The 25,122-nt window shown below is 41.5% G+C and overlaps 1 protein-coding gene across 1 annotated transcript in view; it reads right to left on the bottom strand.

The window, feature by feature from the left end:
- The window catches only part of FARS2 (phenylalanyl-tRNA synthetase 2, mitochondrial), a gene marked incomplete at both ends in the record, with an annotated part of 432,169 nt that overhangs the window by 154,161 nt on the left and 252,886 nt on the right, over positions 1-25,122 (bottom strand). The window contains one exon of the mRNA XM_080710010.1: positions 15,766-15,917. Within this exon, the coding sequence (XP_080566136.1) occupies positions 15,766-15,917 (152 nt within the window). The remainder of the gene's footprint in view (positions 1-15,765; positions 15,918-25,122) is intronic.

Below are 25,122 nucleotides of genomic sequence, written 5' to 3'. Positions count from 1 at the left end.
TTCCTTGTTAACCGTGTGTATGGGGGAGAGTAGCTACTTCTAGAAGAGGATTCTGGCAGCCCATGCCGGGGTCAACTCCTAGTATTTCTCTAAAAAGGATGGTTTGGGTACCTAGTAGTTTGGAAACTTCTTGTTCAAGAGACCTAATGTTTCTTCCCTGGACAGACAAGTTTTCTTCTTCTTTTCTTGTTTGCTTCCTTCAAAAATTCTCCTTGTTCCTTATCTGTGGCAAACAAACACACACTCAAACACATTATAATTTGACTCAAACCCTGTGATTTATCCTCTTCTGATTAGAAAGGGCTTTCCCAGGTAACAGTGAACGATTTCATGCTTCTTATAGTTATGTGAACTTAGAAACTCATAGCTTTAAACTGTAGTGTGTGTGTCACAGGGTGGGGGCTGAGAACTGAACCAGAAGACTCAGAGATGCTGGGCAAGTACCCTACAGCTGAGGTATACTCCAGGCCATAAACCGGATTTTGTATAAGATATGACCAACTTTCCTAAAAAATCGCTATTCTCCTCTTTATTTCCTTTTTCCTATCTGAACATTTGGCCAGAACTAAATTATTTTTAAACTTGTAGTTTACTTGGAACTCGACTTATCACATATCCAAGTCTTGTTTCTAAGAAATACTACCCACTCCATTCCGTCTCTCATGGAAGTAGTCATTTTAATTGACAGTACAAAGTTCTGGTCACCCAATTAGAAACTTCTGCCAACTGAAGTGACTACTTAGTTTGTACAACAAGTTAAGTCAGTTCCATCCTGAGAAGACACAACACTACCTATGTCATTATGAAATGTCTCTGTATTATTCATTCATCAAAGGGTATATTCAGTACTTACTATGTTATATGCTCCCACTACAGGAGAAGGCTAGAGCCCTTGTGCTTGATGGTATCTCACAGTTCAATGGTGGAAAGATGTATGAGTATGATGGAAAGTCGCAATTGCCCTAGGAGGAGAATGGTAGACATGACTGTGTCACCATCGCCGCAGAATTTCACAAACTACATACCGTGCACATTTCTGGTGAGACGATCTGCTAGGAGAAATGACCATATTTAATGAATGCTGGGATAAGCAATTATTATAGTGAAATTCTTCATAGATGACTAGACCACAGCTATGAGCTCTTGTACAAATATTTCACCTGCTTAATTTTCACTATCAGCTTCCTTTCTCCTCTTCTTAGAATTGTCAGCTTCCTTTAGGAGGAAGTGCTGGTAACACAGAATTCAAAGATTATTGTGGGTTTTTTCTCTCTGAGAAATAATGAATATAAGACTTATATTGTAAAATACTATATTCAGAAAAGATTATAATCAAACTGGCATTTTGTTGATTTTATGAATTGTACTCTCATGGACAAAAATTTTGTCTCAACTGAGATTTGGTCAGGTGAAATCTCCAATCCTTTATTTCCACACCTTTGCTTGGAGGAGCCAGCCTAACGGAAGACTTGTGAGAGGCACTTTGCCAGGGAAATGGCCAGGAAGATGGGGCTCAGCCTGGATGCTTGTTTGTGAGACACTCTAGGGCTTGCAGACACAGACTAAGATCCTTGAGAGTAGGTACTGGTGGCATGCTGGGGATATCTGAGCATAAACACAGGAGCCCTCTTTTACACCTACAGGCTAGTGAGGTTTGAGTCTGTGAATCCAAACTAGTGCTTTTTACTTGTTTAAGACAGTTAAACATACTTGTACTTAGTTGCCTTGAGGTGTTCTTTTTTCCTATAAACCTCATGAAACATTCTACCTTGCTTATTCCTCACATGATACCCAATTAAACTTTAGCCATGACAATACATTTCCTGGCTCCAAATGCCATGTGATCAATAGGTCAATATGAGGCCAGAGACTACTAAGCACAACAGAACAGAACAAAACACACACAAATGGAAGCCCCTGAAAAGACATGCTAGGCCCTGGGTTTTCTGACTTAACCATACACAGATCCCTGTTCTTAGATTCAGCCTTTTTCTGGAACCAATCCCAACTTTAGTTCTAGGGAAGAGAGGACCAGGAGCCCTTGGCCAGTCACTCACTGGAAGAGCATCTAGGCCGTCTTGTCAGGGAATCTGCTGCACATCAGGGTCTCTGCCTACCGCAAGGAACTGGCCTCCACATTTTCAATAACTAAGCCTTACTAGAGACTTTACTAGGGGCTGGACTGTGGTTCCCTAAGTCAGGTTTCTCTGCGGCCCATTGACTGCCCCCACCACACACCTCTAGTATTCACTGTCCACTTGGTCCTCTACCAAACATCCCTCAGAAGACAGATTTCCTGGAATTTGGATGAAGTTTGTACCATCAGGTAACATCAGGGGCTCCCTAGCCTCTACTAGTGTGTGACTTGTAGCCTCGGCCTGGTTTAATGCTGGAGCCTAGCTCTTGGTTGCAGAGGAAAAGACCAACAAGCTCTGCCATGCCCATCTTTGCTGTTCAAAAATCTCAATTTTTCAAGAGTGACTTTAATAGATCTTGCCTGTATATTCTTGACACTTCTTTACAAACATTGTGTCCATCTTTAGAGACTTAAGTCCAAAAATCTATCATTAGATAACTGCTCCGCTGAGGTTGGGCAGGGTCAAGCTGTCTCTGAATTCATATATTTCTTGGTTCCTAAGACACTATCCGTCTTGTCTATGAGGACCATGACACATTCAAGGTGGTGCCATTTATGGGACAGAAAGGTAGCTGATGCAGGTGGATAAGTGGGGTGGACAGGGGCACTGGGAAGACACCTGCTGCTGGCTGTGGACATCAGATCTGGGCGGTAGCCAGAGGAATGAGTGACTTTGTGAATTGGGGTAATAAATTTAAAGACTCCCAAAAATTTAGATATTACTCATAATTTAATAATTTAAATTAATAAAATTTAATAATTACTCATAATTGCTCAAGATGGTAGGTTAGGGCTACTTTCCTTCCCATTTCTGCCAGTAATTCTATGATTTATTTTTCTTCCACGGGTTGCTCTTGGCATATATTTTAGCTTACTTTAATATGATTAACTCTCATGAAGGAGGAATGAGGAAGCAAAGACTGTGAGTTACTCTTCTTTTGTGACATCTGTTTTCGGTTGCTACAAAAGAATATCTGAAATGGGTGATTTTTTTTTTTTTAAAGAGGTTAATTGAAAAACTCGATCTCTGTTGCCACAAAATCAGTGCTTTTTATAGCCAGAAAACACCATCAGCAGAGAAATAAAAAATGTAAACACAAGGGACAGAGAAAAAAAAAAAAAAAGACTAGAAGAACAACCAGAGACCAGAAATCACGCCCGCAATGCGGCAGCGGAGACGCGCCAGCGCCACCTTTCCTCACAAGACCAGGCTCCAGAGATGAAAGGTAAACAAGGATCTGAAGTGAGCAGCTGCGGGTCATTTGGATGTAATTCAGCAGTTCTTTCAGCGCAATGAACGTCTAAAACTCCCAGTGGCCAAGCTTAGCAGGCCTTCCAGGTACTCAGAACAGAGCTCAAAACCAGAAAAGAAATATGCCAGTCTCACTGCCGAGGGCGTGACAGCGGCATCATATTGCCAATAGCACCAGCCTCACGGCCAAGGGTGTGGCAGCAGTACCATACTGCCAGCAGCGACAGAGAGTCCACCGTGCCCCACCACAGCTCCAGATCTGTGTGCACAATAACTGTAAGTGAAATTGTGGCCCCTAAAGGAGAAATCTCTGTACTGCACTCCCAGGGACTTGCGCAGCTTTGATAATCTCCTTGGGTCAGATATTTTGCAGTCCAACCCAGTGAAGGAGTAGCAGTGGCAGAGATATCATACCCTAGTCGCAGCTCCCTGTGGGAAAACGCCCAGCCTGGTACCCCCACGGTCTCTCGCAGCCTCGATTAACTTCCTGGGCATGAGACTTTGCCATACAACCCAGTAAAGGAGTAGTGGCGGCTGAGATTACAACAGTCTCGAGATACAGAGCACCCTAAGTGAAATCGTAGTGACCCGGGGAAGGCACAAAATTCTGAAATCATGAGAAAGAGGAACAACAATAGAACAATGAATGCCCACAACCCCATATTATCAGAAACTGATAACACAGAAATTCAGAGATCTCCAGAAGGTCAAATCAGGAATATAACTGTAGATATATTACAGGACTTTCGGAAAGAATTTAGGGAGAGTCTAAAAGAAATAAAGGAAGCAATCATTGAGGTAAAGGCCTCAATTCAAAATATAAACAATCGATTAGACCACATGGAGAATAGAATCTCGCTCCTAGAAGATGATCATTCAAAAAATGAATGCATAATTTCTAATTTAGAAAAAAAAACAGACAGCAGGAATCTGACATTGAAGAAATATGGGCCCATTTTAAGAGAGCTAACCTAAGAATAATTGGAATAGAGGAGGGAAAAGAAGGAGAAACCAAAGGGATTAATAATCTCTTCAAAGAAATAATAGAAAAATTTTCAAACATAGAGCAAGAGATCGATACACAGGTCCAGGAAACCTATAGAACTCCCTTTAGACAGGATCAGAGAAGAGTATCCCCACACAACATAATTGTCAAAATGACCAATGTGGAAGCCAAGCAGAGAATCTTAAAGGCAACAAAAACAAAAGGCCAAGTGACATTCAGAGGCAAACCAATTAGAATCACTCCAGACTTTCCAAACCAAGTCATGAGAGCCAGAAGGGCTTGGAGTAACATATTCCAAACTCTGAAAGCAAACAACTTCCAGCCAAAACTTTCCTACCCACCAAAACTATCTATCAAATTAGATGGGGAAATAAGAAACTTCCATGACAAACAGAAGGAATTTATGTCTTCAAACCAGCCCTAGAGAAAATACTCAAAGAGATTAACTACAAAGAAGAAATAGGTAATACACACCAGAAACAGAGAAACAAGATTTTCCATCCAGCAGACAACTAAGCAAAGAAGTATATATTCATGTGTTTATAGGTTAAAATCTTTGGAGATTCATTAGTTATTTCAGTCTTTTACTTATTTCTAAATTGTACTGTTTGCTTTTATTGTTGCTAATTTTTAGAATCTCTATTTGGAATATTAATATACCTTCAGATACAGCATTTGGAAATATTTTTATCCCACTCTATCAGTAACTTTTAACTCTGTTTACATGGTCTTTGGATGTATAATTTTTTTTTTATTTTTTAGGAAGTTTGTTATTCTTTTGTTGCCTATGCCTTTGAAATTATATCCAAGAAATCACTGCCAGTTTCAATGTTGTGAAGTGTTACGACCCAGGTTTTCTTCAAAAAGTTTATAGTTTTAAATTTATATTTAGGTCTCTTATATATTTTTATTTAATATTTGTATATGGTGTTAGGTAAGGGTCCAATTTTATTCTTTTTCATGTAATTATTATTTTTCAACAATATTTAGTGAAAAGATTATTTCCCTCACCAAATGTTCTTGGAAACTTTGTCAAAAATAACTTGACCATATATTGAAGAATTATTTCTAGACTTTTTATTTTACCCCACTGGTTTATATATCTGCCTTTATAGCAGTACTACACTGTTTTAATTCTTGTAGCTCTATAAGGTTTGAAATCAGAAAATGTACATCTTCTAGCTTTGTTCCTTTTCGAGACTGTTTTGGGTATTTAGAGTTCATATTTCATGTTAGGATAGATTTTTTCTGAAAAAAAAAAGTATGATAGTTTTACCTTAAAAAAAAAGAAAACAATATCCTCTGGTTAGAAAGAAAGCAAAGAAATACCGAAATGTTATCTCTAAGTGATCAAAAGTTTGATATCAGACAAATGAATCTGTTATGTGAGATTATCATTGTTAAATTTGGATAAATTGCTATAATATTAGATGTCAACCAGTAAGCCAAGCATGGGAAGGAGGGATGGGGAGGGAATGGTGTGGGGATTGAGTAGGGGCTAACTGGGCAATGTGTGCATGTATGTCTACACAAGTTTTTATCCCATTATGATGTATAAAAACAGTGCACAATAAAAAAATTTTAAAAAAGAGGTTATTTTTAGCCGGGCGTGGTGGTGCACGCTTGTAATCCCCATGCTTGGGAGGTGGAGACAGGAGGATCATGCAGGTTCGAAGCCAGCCACACTAGCTTAAGAGACCCTGTCTCCAAATAAAAATATAAAATAGGTCTGGGAGTGTAGCCCGGAGGTAGAAGGGTTTCCAGGAACCCCAGTACCACCAAAAAATAAATTTTAAAAAGGGGTTAAAAAAGAGGTTAATTTTGGCTCATGGTTCTTCAGGCTGAGAAGTTCAAGATCAGGCAGCCATATCTGCTAGGAGCCATGTGGTATTCCATACATGGTGGAAAGATGGAAGGTAAAGGAGGCTCCTGCAGAAGCAATTACACAGCAAGAAAGGAAGTAGGAGAAAACTGAGGGAGTTGGGCTTGCTTTGTAGCAAACTTCTATTGCTGTAACAAGTTCAAGATCATGAGAGTGAGAACTCAGTCCCCAGAGATGGCTTCACCCATTCATTAAGACCTTGCCCCATGACCCAAACACCCTCTACTAGGCCCGACTTCTTCACACTGCTGCACTGAAGCCTTGAGGGGACAAATGATAATCACACCACAGCATCTTGCAGCCAGGCCCGGTGGCACAGGCCTATAATCCCAGATCTTGGGAGGCCAAGACAAGAGGATCGCAGGTTCGAGGCTAGTCTCAGCAACTTAACAAGGCCCTGTTTCAAAAAAAAAGGAGGTGGAGGCTAGGGAATGTAGCTCATAGGTATAGTTCCTCTGGACCTGAGTTCAGACCCCAGTGACCACTACAAGACCACTACAAAAGGTAAAGAGGATGCCAAGTGAAGGCAATATCCAAAAATAAACAGAACACTGTTAACTTGAAACAAAGAGGATAGGGTGGTTTCACTGTTATTTTTCTGAAGGTGTGCACCACAGCTGGTCACTACAGATGCAGCTGATTAAGCAGCTAGCCTCTGTCCTTGCCTAGCGGTCACCAGCAGTCTCTCTTGTCTCTTCTTTCCTCTGGGCAGAGATGCATCCCTTGGGGTCCAGCAAGGGTGGTACTGCAGGAATCCCAAAGAATCCTTCTGCAAACAGTGATGCACTGGAGGACACAGCCGAACAAGGTGTTCAGTGACTGACGTGTGCTTTAATTTGTCTAGTATTGGTAGCAAATAGGGCTTCTGTGTGATGGTGATGTAATGCAGCCCTTGTGGAAAACTGTAAAATGTAGGTTTGAGAGAAAGGGAAGGAAGGAGAAACAAACACCCAGGCTCAAAATAGTTTTTTTTGGAATTGCTTTCTCGGCTGTCTGAAAAACACAACTACAAAGCTCTACTACCCATGCCACCAGCACTGCAGTAAAGATAGAAAAGGAAAGGGAAGGAGCAGGAGCCTTCTAAAGCCGGCCTGACCGCCTGCGGCCACCTCCTTGGCACCACATGCTGTCTATTTCTAGAGGATGCCACTTCTGATAAACTACCTTATCACTTGGTCCACTGCTGGGCCATCTTTAACTTCAAATTTCTCTACCTATTTGGCTCTATCAAAAGAGAACAAGACCAGGATTGATTTGCAAACCAGATGTGTTGTTCCACCTGCCAGGATCCAAAGCATTTCCCCTTAAGAGGGCCAAAGAATAGCTATATTGACTGCATAACTCTACTGACCACCACCTATGCCAATTTACAAAGTACTTTTATTTCTCTGATTAAAAATATACTCCTTAAGTCTCAGGAAGAACATGCATCATTGCAGAAGGCAGTTTTATTCGAAGAACTCATTCTACTTCCCTTCATTACCAGAATTTCCCAGCCACCCAAGTCTTTCAGCTGTCCCCCTCCTTCTTTTGTCATTGTTTTTTTTCCTGTGGTACTGGAACTTTAACTCAGAATCATTTACCTCAGAGCTACACTCCAACCCTGCTTTATTTTATTTTATTTTTTAAAATTTTTTAATTTTTGGTGGTACTGGGGTTCCTGGAAGCCCTTCTATCTCCAGGCTATACTCCCAGACCTATTTTTACATTTTTATTTGGAAACAGGGTCTTCTAAACCAGCGCGTGCGGCTGGCTTCGAACCTGTGCGATCCTCCTGTCTCTGCCTCCCAAGCGCGGGGATTACAAGCGTGCGCCACCACACCCGGCGCTATTTTTTTTATTTTGAAACAGGGTCTCACTAAGTTGTTGAAAGCCTGGCTATGCTGCTGAGGTTGGCTTTGAGCCTGTGGCCTCCTGTCTCAGCCTCCCCAATACTGGGATTACAAGTGTGCGCCACTACTTCCAGCCTCAGATTGCTCTTCATTTTGAAGAATATCTATGTTTATAGATGCACAATTCTCAACTGCCAAACTATGGAACCAGCCAAGATGTCCATCAACAGATGAATGAATTACAAAAATATGGGATATGTACACGATGGAATTTTAATCAGCCATAAAGAACAAAGTTACATTATTTACAGTGAAATGGAAGGAACTGGAGAACATTATGCTAAATGAGGTTAGTCAGTCATAAAAAATAAGAAATAGGATGTTCCCCTTAATATGTGGAAGTTAGGGAGAAAATGAGTCTTAGGAGGAACTCTATACGAAGAGGAGAAACTACAGATGAACAAATAAGGCACCTAACTGAGGGGAATGGGAGGGGGTAAGAGGGAAATTCCCTAATGTACATGATGTATATTAACTAGCAAATCAAAGTCAATCACTAAGCCAAACATGAGAAGGAGGGAGGAGGAGGGAATGGGGTAGGAACTGGGGAAGGGCTAAATGAGTGATGTGTGCATATATGCCTCTACCATCTTGTAGTCAATTAAGATATATGACTATAGTGCACCAATTAAAACAAAAAAAAAACCAACCAACAAACAAAATTAAATTAGGTTGATTGTAGAAGTTATTATTTGCTTTAACAACTTGCCATGTTTTCAGAACTCTATAATCTCAAAGCATTTCACATGTAAAGCTTCATCTAATGTTCATAGCTACCATTTAAGGAAAACATTACTTCTGGTAGTAGATGAGAAAACTAAAGCTCAGAGAATCCCAATACCACACATGTGAAAGGCAGAACTCAGCCCAAGACTTCCGAGTATATATTCCAAGTTCTTTACACTAAACTACTTACTACATCATAAACTATTCCTAGTAGTTTAGTAAAAGCTTCTCTAAGAAATGAAGGATTAACCATCTATGAAGCACTGTGTGGTAAGCGTCCCTCCACTGTTACATTGAGGGAAGATGGAAATGATCTGTCTCAGAACATTTCTGCTGCTATAACAAAATGCCCCAGATGGAGTAATTTATAAACAATAGGAATTAATTTCTCATAGTTCTATAGGTGAGGTCAAAGACCAAGGTGCCAGCTGATTCAGTATCTGGTAGAAGCTTGCTCTCTGCTGCATAGATGACTTCTTTTATGTATCTCCACAGGGTGGAAGGGATGAAAGGGCAACAGGCATGAATACTGTGTCCTCAATGGTGAAAGAGATGGAATGGCTAGGTAGCTCCTGGAAATGTGTGTGTGTGTGTGTGTGTGTGTGTGTGTGTGTGTGTGTGTGTGTGTGTGTTACTGGGCACTGAATTCAGGGGTACTCTAACTCTGTGCTCCAGAGCTTTTCATTTCAAAATAGTGTCTTGCTAAGTTGCCAAGGCTGGCCTTGTACCTGGCTAGTAGTGGGGTTATAAGAATGTGCCACCCTAGCCAGGAGTGGTGGCGCACACTTGTAATCCCCATGCTTGGGAGGCGGAGACAGGAGGATTGCGCAGGTTAGGAGATTCTGTTTCCAAGTAAAAATAAAATAGGTCTGGGAGTGTAGCTCAGAGGTAGATGGGCTTCCAGAAACCCCAGTACCACACACACACACACACACACACACACACACACAAAAGAATGTGCCACCTTGCCCAGCTAACCTCTTTTACAAGGGCATTAACCTTATTTACGAGGGCAGAGCCTTTATTACGTAATCACTTCCTTGAAGGCACAACATCTAAATACCATCACAATGGGGATTACATTTCAACATTAATTGAGGGGACACAAACACTCTAGCCATACTGGCTGCCAGGCCTGGGTCCTTCAGAGGTTCCCACCAATAGAAGAGCCTAACAAAGGTTAAATGCCAAGAGAGAACAAATGATATGAACAAGACAACAAAAAGGAACAGACACACAGAGCTCCAAAAGTGGAGCAGACTGGTGGTGGATGGGTAAAGGAGAAAAACAGTACTTAGGCATTGGGGAAAAAATGGTCCAAACTATTGTATCAAGTGGAGCTGGGCTGTTTATTAATTACTGACAAGATCAACAATGGATTCTTGACCCAACAGTGGTCCATCCACAGACTGTCCTGAATCCCATAAGGCCTCAAAGGACTACCCCAAGGAGGTAAGGGTAGCTACTGCCACCAGTTAGGGCAGTTCCTTGCCAAATTTGTCCTGGGATGATGTTGAGGACTGGTCGGCAAAGATAGTAGGCCATGAAGGAAAGGCAGAGAGGTAAACATGCATGTATGGGTTGAGGAACGAAGGACAAAGGCTGCCAAGAGAAGGGAGGGACAGAGTCAGAGGCAGCTTGATGCGGATGGTCTCTGGCTTTTAGATCTGCTCCAGGTCCCAAGACCTTTGCAGTTCTGATTGTGATATAATCTTCCTTTTTTTTTCTTTTTCTTTCTTTTGGTGCTAGGGATAGAACCCAGGAGCATTCTGTTTCTGAGCTACAACCTCAGGTCGTTTTGTTTTGAAGCAGTCTTGCTAGGCTATTGAGCATCTTGCTAAATTGCTGAGGCTGGCCTCAAGCCTGTCATCTTCTTATCTCAGAGGTATGTACCACCATGCTCAGTTTTCAGATGCATTCTTACATACATTCTCAATTTAATTTTCTTTCTTTCCTTCCTCTCTTTCTTTTTCTTTTGTACTGGGGATTAAACCTGGGGCATTCTACCTCCCAGCTACATCCCCAGCCCTATTTTTTATTTTTATTTTGAAACAAGGTCTTCCTAAGTTGCAGAGGGCCTCAATAAGTAGCTGAGGCTGACTGAGAACCTGCAAACCTCCTGTATCAGATTCTCAGGTACTGGGATTACAAGTGTGCACCACCACACCTGGCCTAAATCCTCATTATCTTCAGGAAGCCAGGCCAGCGATGCTGAGAAGGTGCCTCTCATGACAAAAAGCCTCTTTAGAATTCTGTGAAAAATGGTGGCAAGTATTCAGGAATACCCACTTATGTCAAATTTTTTAAAATTGCAAGTGACTGGTCACAAAAGGAAATGTAACCAGTAGAAAGACTACCAGTAGTAAGTAAGGAGGAAGAGAGGTGAGGCTCACTTTTAAAGACCTATGTAGTTCTCTGAATTCAACCCCTTTGGTAAGATACCCAGGAGTGGTATAGCTGGAGCATATGGTGGATCTATTCCCACCTTTCTTAGGAATCTCCACACAGATCTCCATAGTGGCTGAACTAGTTTGCATTCCCACCAACAGTGTAAAAGAGTTCCTCTTTCCCCACATCCTCGCCAGCATTTGTTGTTATTTGATTTCTTTATGTTTGCCACTCTGACTGGGGTTAGATGGAATCTCAGTGTAGTTTTGATTTGCATCTCCCTGATGGCCAGTAATGTAGAACTACAGCAACATGTGCATACCTATGTTCATAGCAGCACAATTTGTAATAGCCAAAATATGGAACCAACCCAGATCTCCATCAACAGATGAATGGATAGCAAAACTTTGGGAAATACATACAAAGGAATTCTATTCAGCCATAAAGAAGAACAAAATTATATCATTTGAAAGAAGATAGGAAGCCCTGGAGAACATTATGTTAAGTGAGATCAGCCAAGCACAGAAGGAGAAGGTACATATGTTTCCTCTAATATGCCCAAACTAGGGAACATAGAGGATACCAGTGGGACTCCAGATAATGGGGGGGAAATATCAGCAAAGTTTGAATGGAAAGATAGGAGAGGAGGAAGGCTGATCTTGATTAATGAGGGTCTACATCTGAACCTGTGTAAAATTATGAATAAGACATGGTTAACCTGGACAACCATTGGTGGGAGGGGGGAAGGGAAAACGGGGGCGGGGGGGGGGGAGAGGGCAGCAAATATAGTTTAAATGTATACCATTTATGTTCAATAAAAATTTTGTTAAAAAAAAAAGAAAACCTTAAAAAAAAAAAGACCTATGTAGTTCAGGGTGCTGCCTTCTAGTGTCCATTCCCTGACTTGCCTGATGGTATAAACAGTCATATAGCCGCTCCAGAAGCAAGATGCATTACTGGTTTGGGGACTTTAGTGTACCTCCCTCTCAAGTGAGCCCCTGCTGCAGATGCAGGCAGTATTTTTCACTACTACTTTCTACTTGAAGACAAACTGAATACTTGATAAAAAATAAACAATCCAATTCTAACTCTCAAAAAAGTATGCCTTAAGCCCAGACCAAATCTGTCCTATTTAGGTCAACTTTACAGTCTGTCTCCACAATTCATAAATAACTGTCTGGCATATCCAAATGAAGTGTGAGCAGTTAGAGACAATGGCCAGGCTTCCCTGTGTTCTTCTTTAACTCCTTCTAATGCCCCAGGTAAAGAAATGTTTTGAGCAATTGTGCAATGGAAAGAAATAAACACTCTATACTATAATTCCTTAAGTTGCATGAACTTAAGAGATTAAAGATGATCGATGTATTCATAGAAGTGCTGAAGGGATAGCAGGCACATATGTGACACTTGCAATTTACTTTCTCAAGTTTTCTCATGAGTCAATAAAGGCACCGAGTACAATAATCCAAGGCCTGAAACCACATACAATGGCCCAGCTCCCCCCCATCCAGAGGTAATTACAGTTATATTTTTTGTTGCATTAAATTTCTGAGCTATGAGAACTCTTTTGCACATTAAGTGGCCCAACGATTAAGTTGCAGAGATCCTCTGGGAGAATGTTCTGAATGACTAGCTAGAACAAAATGTCATTTTCTTCCAACCTGAACATCCGTCCTCCTTCAGGGCACAAATTGTTATTTGTAATCAAGACAAAATTTCTCCAGTTATCCAACATTATGAAATTAGGCTCATATTCAGCAGTTTATGATTCCTGGAAACATCTTGGGATCTTTCCTGGTTCAAAAAAATGATACCCAATTTGTTTGACAACTTGTTTAATCTCAGAAAGTATCCTTTGTGTTTCACTAGGCTCTATATGCAAAGAGACAGAGCTCCACGGGTGTGGTGGTGCATACCTGCAACTCTAGCACTTAAGTGGCTTACATAGGAGATGATAAGACCCATGCCAGTGAGAAGTAACTTTTGATTGTTTTCAAATTTCTATTCAAGGGTGGTTTCATTCGGAGCACCCCCTCATGTTACACAGGGGTAACTATCTTCTGTATTTCTATTTTTTTTAAATAAACTCCTTTATATGCTAAAAAAATTTTCTATTCAAAAGCACTATCTTCTTCAGACAGAACTGGATGAATTCGCCTTCCATCAGTTAGCACAGAGTCAGGTGGATGGAGAATTTCTACTTACAGTCTAGCAATAAATAATCTGCCTGTTTGGGTCCACAGCTGATGATGCTCTACACTCACTGCAGCCTCTCTGATTAGCATGCCATTCAGCATTTACCTCCAACATTACAGGTCATCCACAGGTCAAAAGGGCTCCATCCCCCAGCCTGCCCCACCCTTGCCAAAGCCACACTGACCCCAACATCCAGCACCACGGGAACTTCTCTCTGCTTCCTTGCTTCTAACATCTCTGTAAGTTAGTAGGTTCTGACCATTTTCAACCACAAAAGGACACATGGCTCACATTTAACACAGAGAATGGGAGAGAAAGGGGTGGAACTAAGCACACATCTGGAAGGAAGAGGCTGTGAAGCCACAAATTAAGAATAATTCTGAATCCTGCGATTCCAGAGGGTTTTCTGTATACTAACAAGAGTGGAGACTAATTAAATGTCACATGTCTTTGTCATATTGGTTACTACTCTACTTAGTAATTAATCTCATTCCAATATTTTTCTTGTTCTATAAAAGTAAAAGCCAGATTTTCTGTATCAACATAAAAACTGCTGAAAATTTCTCTCTTATATAAAGGTTCAGGTGAACATGGTACTTCATGGTGTCCAGGCTTCAGGGTACCCCACATCTTCTATATTCTGTAAGTTCAGAAGACAGATATCATCTGCAGGCTCCAAGATATATGAGAGGCTGCCAAGTGCTGCTGAAAGAAAGTGGAAGCCATATGGGAGGGAGCAAGGAGGAGAATATAGAGTGCCATGTCTGGAGTGGCAGAGGTCGACAAGAACACATCCTCATCTGGAGTTGAAAGAAAGTCTTATTGCCAAGACTGGACAATGGCATCAGAAAGGGCAAATCCTATGTTTAACAGGTGTAGACTTTGGGAGGGAGGCAAGTCCCTCACAAATTTAGTGAGACCTTGTTTTAAAATAAAAAATAAAAAGGGCTGTAAGTGTAGTTCGGAGGTAGACTGTATCTGGGTTCAATCTCCAATACAAAATAAACAAACAAACAAACAAACAAACATACAAACCCACCACAAGACAACTGAGCAATACTTATAATATCCTCAATAAAAGAAGAGGCAAGTAATGCCCAACCATAGAGTCATCCACTCAAGTAGAAAGAGCCAGTTGTGAACAGTCACAGGGCTGGGGACATGGCTTCCACAGTCCTTGAGTAAACTCGGATGTGAACCCCTGTCACCGAGGGAAGTGGCAGTGAGGACTGAGCATCTTTACCAGGGAAAGATGATATTAAAAAAGGAAGAGAAGCAAAGAGGTGGGGATCTGCAGGACAGGAAGGAATGAGGGAGTCACAGCCCTGATGTCAGAGACAGGACACAGCTGTCTGAAACAGGAGGGGAGACAAGACTTGGTGACTGCTCTCCTGTAACGGCAGTGAGTCAGCAGATCACTAAAGGGGACAAGTCAGAAAGGTGAGTTAGATTACATCACTTACCTCTCTCTGCTCCTCTTCTTCCAGAGTTTCCAACTGCACTTTGGACAGCCCCCCAAGCTTCGCTCCCTGCATGTGCTGGCCCTACCTGGCCCTGTAACACACCTCCCTACAGTCTCTTCGCCTCTGGCCAGCGCTAGTCCTTGGAGCTGCATGGTCTTCACTGCCTCCAGCGTTTCACATGCATCTCTGTCTGCCCTCCCTCCCCCTGTGATTCTCACCTGTTTTCTGGACCACTGCCTCCCCATCCCTTCACTCCTGCTCATACTTTTTACTCTCAGCTTCAGTGTCTCAAAGAGGCCTCTCCTGACTTCCCCAAATTACTTCTTCAGCTATGTCCAATGAAGTTTCCCTTATAATACTCCAAATCAGCATAATTATTTATTTCATGTCTGCTTTTCCCATGAGACTGAACTCCAAGAAGGCAGAGCTGAGTCTCTGGAACAAAAGAGCCTGCAGCCCACAAGCCACTCTTCCTCTGCATCATCTCTTCTGTACCCGGAATGTGAATGTGATAGTGTGATAGGGTGGGGTAAGAAACCATTTCCAAACACAAGACCATATACATACGTATATAAGACCTTTAAAACATTCTGTCTCATGTACTCCCTTTAGGAAGGCGAGAAAGAACAAAAATGTGTTTTAGAAAGATTTTCAGAGAGGACCGACATGAGGGTTTTCTCAAAAGCTCTACATTCACTACGAATCCAGAAGACATTTTGTTTCAGGTGCAGTGGGTTTTGGTGAAAGTCGACTGTGTGTGTTTCCACATGCTATTCATCACACAGACACTTTAAAGGATAAAATCAGAAAGCTTTTCACTTACTTTGGATGTTCAAACTTGTCTATAAGATCAACCTTTTCCACCAGGTCTCCGCCAATCGTCCGGACTAAGTCGTAGAAATCATTCTCTGTGTAATTCTCCGAGGGCAACCAAAATGAAATGTCATTTGTCACAGCAGGATATTTGCTAAGAGGCTAACAAAACAAAAGAAGAAAAGATAGATGAACTTGTTAGTTGAATGAAAATAGAATTTTCATAGAAAGTTTCACTTGTCTAATTAGGAAATGCTGGTAAAACATTATTTTAGCTTTTGAATTTTCAGGAACAAAATGAACTTAAAGATAAATCAATATTCAGAATTAGCAAATTTATTATAAATGCTATAGATTCTTATCACATTCATGTGAAACATTACCATATATTTATATTACCATTAGTGTTCAATTTAGTATAAAGCAATTTGAATATATCATATTTCATTTTTTCCATTTGAATACTAGAGGAGAAAAGTTCAAATTTAATTAACATGTGATTCATTAACTTCTTGTGATACTTTCAGGAAGCCATCTTAATAGAGAAATAAGTAAGGGCTTGTCAAAACTAATGTTTCAATTAGTAATGTCATTACTTGTCAGAATTTCTAATTATTAAGATAAGACACCAGGTTGAGAATTAGTCATTTAGGGGTGGCTTCCAATTATACCTTAAAGAATGTGATAAACAAAAACATAGCTATTTCCTCATTTTATCATTTTATTCTGTTTTTTTTCCTGGTTTATTGGCTCAGTATTTTCGTATGTGTGGACTTGAGATTAAACTCTGGAGCACTCTACCTCTGAGTGACACCATAGCCCTGCTTTACTTTTTATTTTGAAACAGAGTCTCAATAAGTTACAGAGGGCCTCAAAAAAATGCTGGAGCTAGCTATAAACCAGTAATCATCCTGTCTCAGCCTCCCAATTACTGAGATTACAAGCATGTGCCAGCGAAACTCAGATGTTTAAAAGTTACTGCATTTATATACATGCTTATGCATATAAGGACATACTTTCTTGCTCCTTCTCTCTCTCTACATACACACACACACACACACACACACACACACACACATGCATGCATACATACACATATAGACTTTAGTTAGTAAGTTACTATAGACTAAAATAAAAAATGTTCCATTATGTAACTGAGAAATCATAAGGGAATATCTGGTAAAGCTATACATATTTTTGAAGGGTAAATTTATAAGTTGATTTATGCTAAACTTGGTATCATTATAAGCCTTTGGTGAATTATTCATTGTTCAGAGAAAGTATAAACCTTTTAAATGGCAAAATCTCTAAGGAACTAAATACATAAACAATTATTCAATTTAAAATATCAATAAAGTCGCTGGGCATGGTGGCGCAGGCTTGTAATCCCCGCGCTTGGGAGGTGGAGACAGGAGGATCGCGTTGGTTCGGAGCCAGCTGTGCTGGCGTAAGAGACCCTGTTTCCAAATAAAAAACTATAAAAATAGGTCTGGGAGTGTAGCCCGGAGGTAGAAGGGCTTCCAGGAACTTTAGTACCACAAAAAAAAAAAAAAATCAATAAAGTTGTCAAATGAATCAGTTTGGAATATACATTTTATTTTTTATTTTTATTTTTTGTGGTACTGGGGGTGAAATCCAGGGGCTTTTCTACCTCCGGGCTACACTCCCAGACGTATTTTTATACATTATTTGAAAACAGGGTCTCACTAAGTTGCTGAGAGCCTCACTCAGTAGCTGAGGCTGGCTTTGAACTAGTGTGATCCTCCTGTCTCAGCCTCCCAAGTGCTGCGATTATAAGTGTGTGCCACCACGCCCAGCTAGAATATACATTTTAAACAAGTACAATATAGCTAGAAACTCCTGAGAGACACCCTATGTTTTCACTCCTAGAACAAAGTCAGGATGCAGTGATTAATAAATCATGGGTTACTGAACCACAAGAGAGCAGAGTTTAGTGGCTATACAAGTTGCCCCCCCCCCCTCTCGGTGGTGCTGGGGATGCAGGGGCCTTCTACCTCTGGTTTATGCTCCCAGACCTATTTTTATATTTTTTATTTGGAAACAGGGTCTCTTAAGCCAGGTGAGGCTTGCTTCGAACCTGCGTGATCTTCCTGTCTCAGCCTCCCAAGCATAGGAATTACAAGTGTGTGCCACCATTTGACAATACTCTTTTTTTGTCTTTTAAGCAATATGAGAATTTGGGAGATAAGAGACCCAGGCTGCCAAGGATTAGTATGAAACTCCTCTTCAGTTAATCCAAGAAGAGGTACCACACTTGCTGAGCTCTGAGGCAAGACAAGGTCATAGGGCAATGAGAGAAGGTGCTGGGCACCCAGCTGAGCACCTGAGTCCGCAAGCCTGGGAAAAGAGTCAACATGCTGTAAGGCAGTCACAGCCAGGAGACAGTCTCTTGAACATTTGAAAAACATGCGTTATGGTAAGGAAGGTTTCAAAAACCATAGAGTTAAATAGAGAAACCCAATGACTTACTGCATTGCAATCTATTTCAACCTAACAAGTGTTACAAATCATGACTTAACTAAAGGAAGCATTCACTCCCTTAATTGGTAGGCCTCAGATGTAGAGACCTACTAGGACTTATTTTCAGTGGGAGAAATCCAAATTTGTTCTGAAAACCCAAAGAAAACTACATATCCATAGTTAAGTGAGCTAGACTTTTAGGTATTTAACCACTGGGGGCCTGGGGGACAGCACAGAGGTAGAGTGCTTGCCTAGCACACATGAGGCCCTGGGTTCCATCCTCAGCAGTGCAGGATTTTTCTTTTCTTTTTTTTTCTTTACAATCAATGGTGGTGTTAAAAACCACCCAGTGGCTTCTTATTGTTCCTATTGATTCCTAAAAGTTTGATAGTGATTCCTAAAAGTATCTATTTCCAAGGCTATCCAGGCTCAGTCCAGCCTGATTTACTTGGTTTATTAAATGCGCCGAGCTACTTCCCCCACACACCACTTTCCACCCCCTTCCCCGACTTCTAGCCTGGCGCTTCAGGTTCACATCTTTCCAGAGTCCGCTGGCCTTGGTTTGGTACTCTGTCCTTCTCCTGCACGGGGCTTTCAGCATCATCTCTGTGCACTTACTTGCTTGATGTGTTTCCTGAATGCCATGGTGTTTTGAGGGTGGGGTGTCTAACTACCTCTCTTTGTCCCTCTGAATCTCTGCATCTCACGTTGTCCCTGTCACATCGCAGGTGTCAACAGGAGCACATCCGGCATGGCTTGCAGGAACAGTGACGAGAGCCCATCAATTCAGCCGCTCTTTCTTCTCCAACCCTATCAGAGGTTCAAATCTTCTGTATCCTTTCTGATATTTTATTTGCTTGATCTTTTTTATCTATTCGTTTCTAATGAAATAGTAAAATTTCCTACGATTGTCACTTTATAATAAACTTACCCAGTAATTTTATTAGTTTTGTTTTACTTATTTTGAAGCTATGTTGTTAGGTATATAAAAGTTAATTCTATCATTTTTGTACACTTTACCTTTAAAGACTTGTTCATTTCCATCAAGGCTTTTTGCCTAAACTCAGAATGTCTTACAACACCTTCCTAAAAGGTGTACTAAAGTACTAAAAGCACTTGCTTAGTAAATATTTTTCAGTCTCTTTGATATTAATTTTTCTTTTTTTTGTGTGGTACTGAGGATTGAACCCAGGAGTATTCTACCTCTAAGCTACACCACCAGCTCTATTTTTTATTCTTTTTTTTTTTTGGGGGGGGTGGTACTGGGGATGGAACCCAGAGGCTTTTTATCTCTGAGCTATACTCCCAGATCTATTATATATATTTTATTTGGAAACAGGGTCTCACTAAGTTGCCGAGAGCCTCACTAAGTAGTTGAGGCTGGTTTCGAACCTGTGCAATCCTCCTGTCTCAGCCTCCCAAGCGCAGGGATTACAAGAGTGTGCTACCATGCCTGGTTTGTTCTTTATTTTGAAACAGGGTCTCACCAAGTTGCAGAGGGCCTAAGTAGCTGAGGCTGGCTACGAACCTGCAACCCTCCTTTCTCAGCCTCCCAAGTACTGGGATTACAAGTGCATGCCACCACACCCGGCTCTCTATGTCCTTTAGGTATTTTTCCTAAGACGAATTTCATTTAAAATTCAATAACTCTATTTATTTGCTTTTTTGTTTTGGTCGTTTTTTTGTTTTTGTCTTTGTTTTTATTTAAAGTGAGGACTGAGTTCATAAGTGTTCTGGGAGAGATCCCCAGCCTTTATTTTACTTTGAGACAGGGTCTCATCAAATTGCCAAGGCTGACCTTGAACTTGTGATCCTCCTGCCTTAGCCTCCTGAGTAGCTGAGATTCCAAATGTGTGTTACTATGCTAGGCTGTTTTCTTTTTTAAATATTGTTTCATAATGCAACAAAAGTCATGTTTATTTAATCACATTTTTGGGGGAGTAATGTTGGGAATGGAAACCAGGGCCTTAGGCACATGCTAAGCACATTTCCTTTTTTTTTTTTTTTTTGGTGGTACTGGGGTTCCTGGAAACCCTTCTATATTTATATTTATTATATATATTATATTTTTTATTTGGAAACAGGGTCTCTTAAGCCAGTGCGGCTGGCTTCGAACCTGCACGATTCTCCTGTCTCCGCCTCCCAAGCGTGGGATTACAGGCGTGTGCCACCACACCTTGCTTGCTAAGCACATTTCTACCATTGAGTTACACTATCCCAGTCTCTTCAACCACATTTTAAACAGATCCCCCTTTCTTTTATCAACAATTATGTTTCAAAAACAGTGCTAAACAAACCCAAATACATGTGTCAATTCATGTTCTAAGTGAGAAAAACATGAAAAGAAATATTCCAAGAAATAAGATCAACTGGTTCCAGTAAAATGTTCCTGAAAGGAATTATGTAATCTATGTAATTCTTTGAAAAAAAGGGGTGACTCTAGTTTCTCCTGGATTTTATGTATATGGACCGAGTAAACTTTGAGACAGCATTTGCATGCTGTTCATGGCTTCCAGGCCTGCTAAGAGAAGGCGTATTCTGGCAGACCCTCATCCTTGTGGACTTCACAGCTGCTTTTCCTGCCTAAAAGAACTCCAGACGTGACTTAGGATGCAGGTAGGTTCCTTGATGGAGAGATAGTAGATTCTTGTCCCAGGAAACAAAAGTAAGAATTGGTATAAAATCATGGGTTGAAATATTACAATATATCCCATAAATATGCACAACTATCATCTATGTATCCACTAAATAATTTTATAAAGACTAATCCATCCTATCTTCCTCCTTGTCTCCATTCTTTCTCTTTGTATTAAGGATAGAATCCAGGAGCATTCTACCTTTAAGTTACACCCCTCCTCTATTTTTTGAAACAGGGTCTTGGGAAGTTGCTGAGGCCGGCCTCAAACCTGTAATCTTCCTGTCTCAGCCTCCAAAGTACTTGGATTTATAGGAGTGAACCAGTATGCTCAGCTAAAAAGACTAGTTTTAAGGAGAAATGGTTATTCATGTTCAATATTGCCAGTCCAGCTGTGGGCATGATCCTCGGGGTCATCAGCACGATGACGATGATTGTGTTTGGTCTAAAAAGTCAAACAGTAGTGTGGAGAGCTCTTTGCTCCTGACTCTTCCTGTATAAGATCCTGGAACAAGGTTGTGAGCACTAGAGCAGTCACTAGAGTAGTATTTTTAGTAGTTAAGTTTAATCTTTTTATTTTCATTGCTGTTATATTTCTACCATCTTCATTTATGTTTTCTGACAACCAGTCTTTTTTTTTCCATAAATTTTCTCCATTCTTACCTTCTATTGGATTGATCAATTTCCCCTTTTTTTGGTAAGAAGTTGTAAATTATATTTCTATGTTATATGTGCATTGTTTTTTTAGTACAGGAGATTGAATCCAAGGACATTTTACCCAGCCCTATTTTTTATTCTTTATTTTGAAACAGGGTCTCACTAAGTTGCTGAGACTGGCCAAGAACCTGAGATCCTCCTGAGTCAGCCTCCCAAGTACCAGGATTAGAGGTGTAGATAAGACAAGAAACTACATTTTCTTCAATACCTTCTATCCCTATCTTTCTTCCTCCTCTTAGTGTTTTAAAAAAGCACATGAACATAGTAAGTTACTTAAGTCAAAAGTTAATTCCCGTGTGTACAGCATCCCCCAGCAGCGCACATCCCCCTGTGGACTGAGGAGAGTAGAAAAGCAACAGGAACAGGAAATTCCTGCTGTCTCCCTGTTGGGAATAACCAAGTCCTTGGTCCCTAAGGCAGGAGTCTCCAGTCTTCTGTCCCTGCCCATGAAGCAGTGGCAGGCTACACTGAGATAAAATCTCAGGCCTTTCTCAGCCCCAACACCCTTCCTTTCTGTGGTAGCCAGCTTTCTGTCACTGTGACAAGATACCTGAGATGACCAAGTTTAAAAGAGGAATGCTTTATTTGGGCTCATGGTGTCTGTCTGGCCCCAGTGCCTTTGGTCCTGTGATAGGCAGAACGTCATAGAAGCAGCACACAGCTCACACCATGGCAGGCAGGAAGAAAGGAGAAAAGCAGGCGAGGCCCCAGTTCCCCTTCAAGAAGATGCCCTCCACCCACTAAAGGTTCCGCCACAACTGCACCACGAACTTGAGGATCCAACACACGGACTTTGGGGGGCATTCCTGATCCAAAAGATAGCACTTCCTTTGAACATCTGCTCTCTCCAATGAATATCCTCCCCACAACCTGCTGGAAATCTGTGGGAAGCAAAATCAGTATTTTCATGTCTAAAACCCTTCACATATAAATGGTTTGGAAGGGCACAAAACTGTGGGTTTATAGCTGTTTCACCTCAGCACTGTAAAGTATCTTCTAGGTACCTGTGAGCAGTGACAAAGTCAGCTGTCAGTCGGTGTTCCTGCTCCAGGGGCCTCCCATCTCTATCGCTCAGGCCCTGCAGTCTGACTCTGATGAGGCTGGTGTGCATTTATCTTTATTTATTCTGCTCAGCACACAGAGTGTGCTTTCAATCAGAGAGTTCAGGTCTTATTCCAATTCCGAAAAATCCCAGTCACTACCTCTCGGCCAGTCCTTTCATTCTTTTCTGGAAGTGTAAAAATACTTATCACAGGGCTTCTGAATCAGTCTTCCATTTCTGTTACCTGACTGATTTTAGGTTGCTTTGTGTGTTTCTGCTGCATTCTTTGAGAGTAGATTCTTACCTACTAATTTGCCCTCTACTGAGTCTAGTCTCATCTGTTTAATTTTTTCTTCTTTATTTTAATGACTATTACTAGCAGGGCATGGTGGCGCACGCTTGTAATCCCAGTGCTTGGGAGGCTGAGACAGGAGGATCGCACAGGTTCGAAGCCAGCCTCAGCTCCTTGGTTAGGCGAGACCCTGTTTCCAAATAAATTATAAAATGACTATTAGTAATTTCTGAGATTCTAATAGTTTTATCTACTTATACTTTGGCTTGTTTCTTTTTTAAAATATACTATTTCATGAACTATTGATTGCAACAGGCGTGGCTCTGGCCCTCTCTTCGAGGTTAGGGGACATGCCTGCACATTGCCCCAATTCCTAGCAGAGCACAGGCTGTGGCCCAGCCCGTCACACTGAGCCCTGGAGTCCCGACCCTGCTCCAGTGCTCACACAGCCCAGTCTTCCCTGCCTCGTGCATTCCTGGAGCCCCCAGTATTCTGTCTCATACTCTACTTTGTGTTTGTGTTTGTCTCCTGCCCATAGCAATGTCTTTTCCCAGGGAGCACTGGGGCATGCTTACAACTTGATCATTTTCTCTTCTTAGATTTGTATCATTTTGTGTTTGAAGAAGGTTAGTAAAGTATAGCTTCCAGAAACATTACTTACCTCTCTCTCTTCACACAATGGCACTCCTTTACTTTGTGAGGAAAGAATATACAGACCTCTCTTACGTATATGATGAAAGATTCAATCCCTTAGGCCTCAAAAAAACATATATATATATATATATATATATATATATATATATATATATTATGGTGTTGGGGTGGAACCCAGAGGCTTTCTACCCCTGGGCTACACCCCCAGGCCTATTTTATATTTTACTTGGAAACAGGGTCTCACTAAGTTGCTGAGAGCCTCACTAAGTAGCTGAGGCTGGCTTCGAACCTGTGTGATCCTCCTGTCTCAGCCTCCCAAGCACGGGGATTACAAGCATGCGCCACCACGCCCGGCAAAAAAACATATTTTCAAAAATAAATATTTTTGTAGCCAGGCGTGGTGGCGCACGCTTGTAATCACCGCACTCGGGAGGCAGAGACAGGAGGATTGCATAGGTTCAAAGCCAGCCGCGCTGGCTTAAGAGATCCTGTTTCCAAATAAAAAAGAATATAAAAGAGGTCTGGGAGTGTAGCCCGGAGGTAGAAGGGCTTCCAGGAACCCCAGTATCACCAAAAATAAATAAATAAATAAATAAATAAATAAATAAATAAAATATTTTTGTATAGAACTTGAGTCAGAATAGAGAGCCTGACTATAAGCCATACTCAAAACTGTGTTACCCAGTTCAAATACAGTTGCGATGAGTACACTAAGAGAGCTAAAAATAGCAAGCTTGTATTTTGCTAGTATTTATACATCCACACTGTAAACCATGAGCCTGATGATGCTAAGACCACACACGCAGGTATCATCATTTGTCTTGTGGTGACTACTCAGAATGCCAGTCATGTCCACTTATATTTTAAGAGTGGACTTTTCTGGGCAGGACTTAGAAGACACCCCTTCCTCAGCTCTGAAGCCACCCCAGACTCAGGCCTGCCTGTGAGTCGGCCCCGGCTCTTGTCATGTTGCAGTCTCCCCTGTTGCCTCTTCCCTCCTGCTGGTTTGGATGCTGAGGCCACCTGATGCTGAGCTTCAGGCATGCTAATCCATCTCAGAGTCTGCTTTCTGGGTGAAGCAGACCTCAACCTCAAGGCATCATCCACATGTTAGCAATCTGTTGACGAAGACTGTGGTAGGTTCAGGCAGATGGCAAGCCACAGAGACCATGAACTGGTGTGAGGCACACCTGTTTAGCCTCTGCCTCACCATCACCAGCTATATGATCAGCTAGAGAAAAGGCTTTGCCATGACGTCCTGGAGACCATGCACAGATCCTCAGGGGCCACAGGGCCAAGGACTTGAGCTGCAGCTCATCTATAGCAAAAGGATGTCTGTGCTCCTCTTGTGTTCTGGACTGCGAAAGAGCTGCTCCGAGGTCAACCTTTCCTTGCCTCCCTGTTTCCCTGGGAGGATGTCAGGAGGCAGTTCCTCATCTCCTCCTGGGTCTGAAGAGGGATGAGGGTCCCTGCCTCGCCCTCCTCAGAGCAGGGCCACAGAATATAAAACCTCTCAGCAGCAGGACATTTCACAATTTGATGTGTG

This window comes from Muscardinus avellanarius (assembly GCF_963383645.1).
Source record: "Muscardinus avellanarius genome assembly, chromosome: 14".
NCBI lineage: Eukaryota > Metazoa > Chordata > Mammalia > Rodentia > Gliridae > Muscardinus > Muscardinus avellanarius.
The sequence above is the reverse complement of the archived record's forward strand: the minus strand, read 5'-3'. Positions and strand labels throughout refer to the sequence as shown.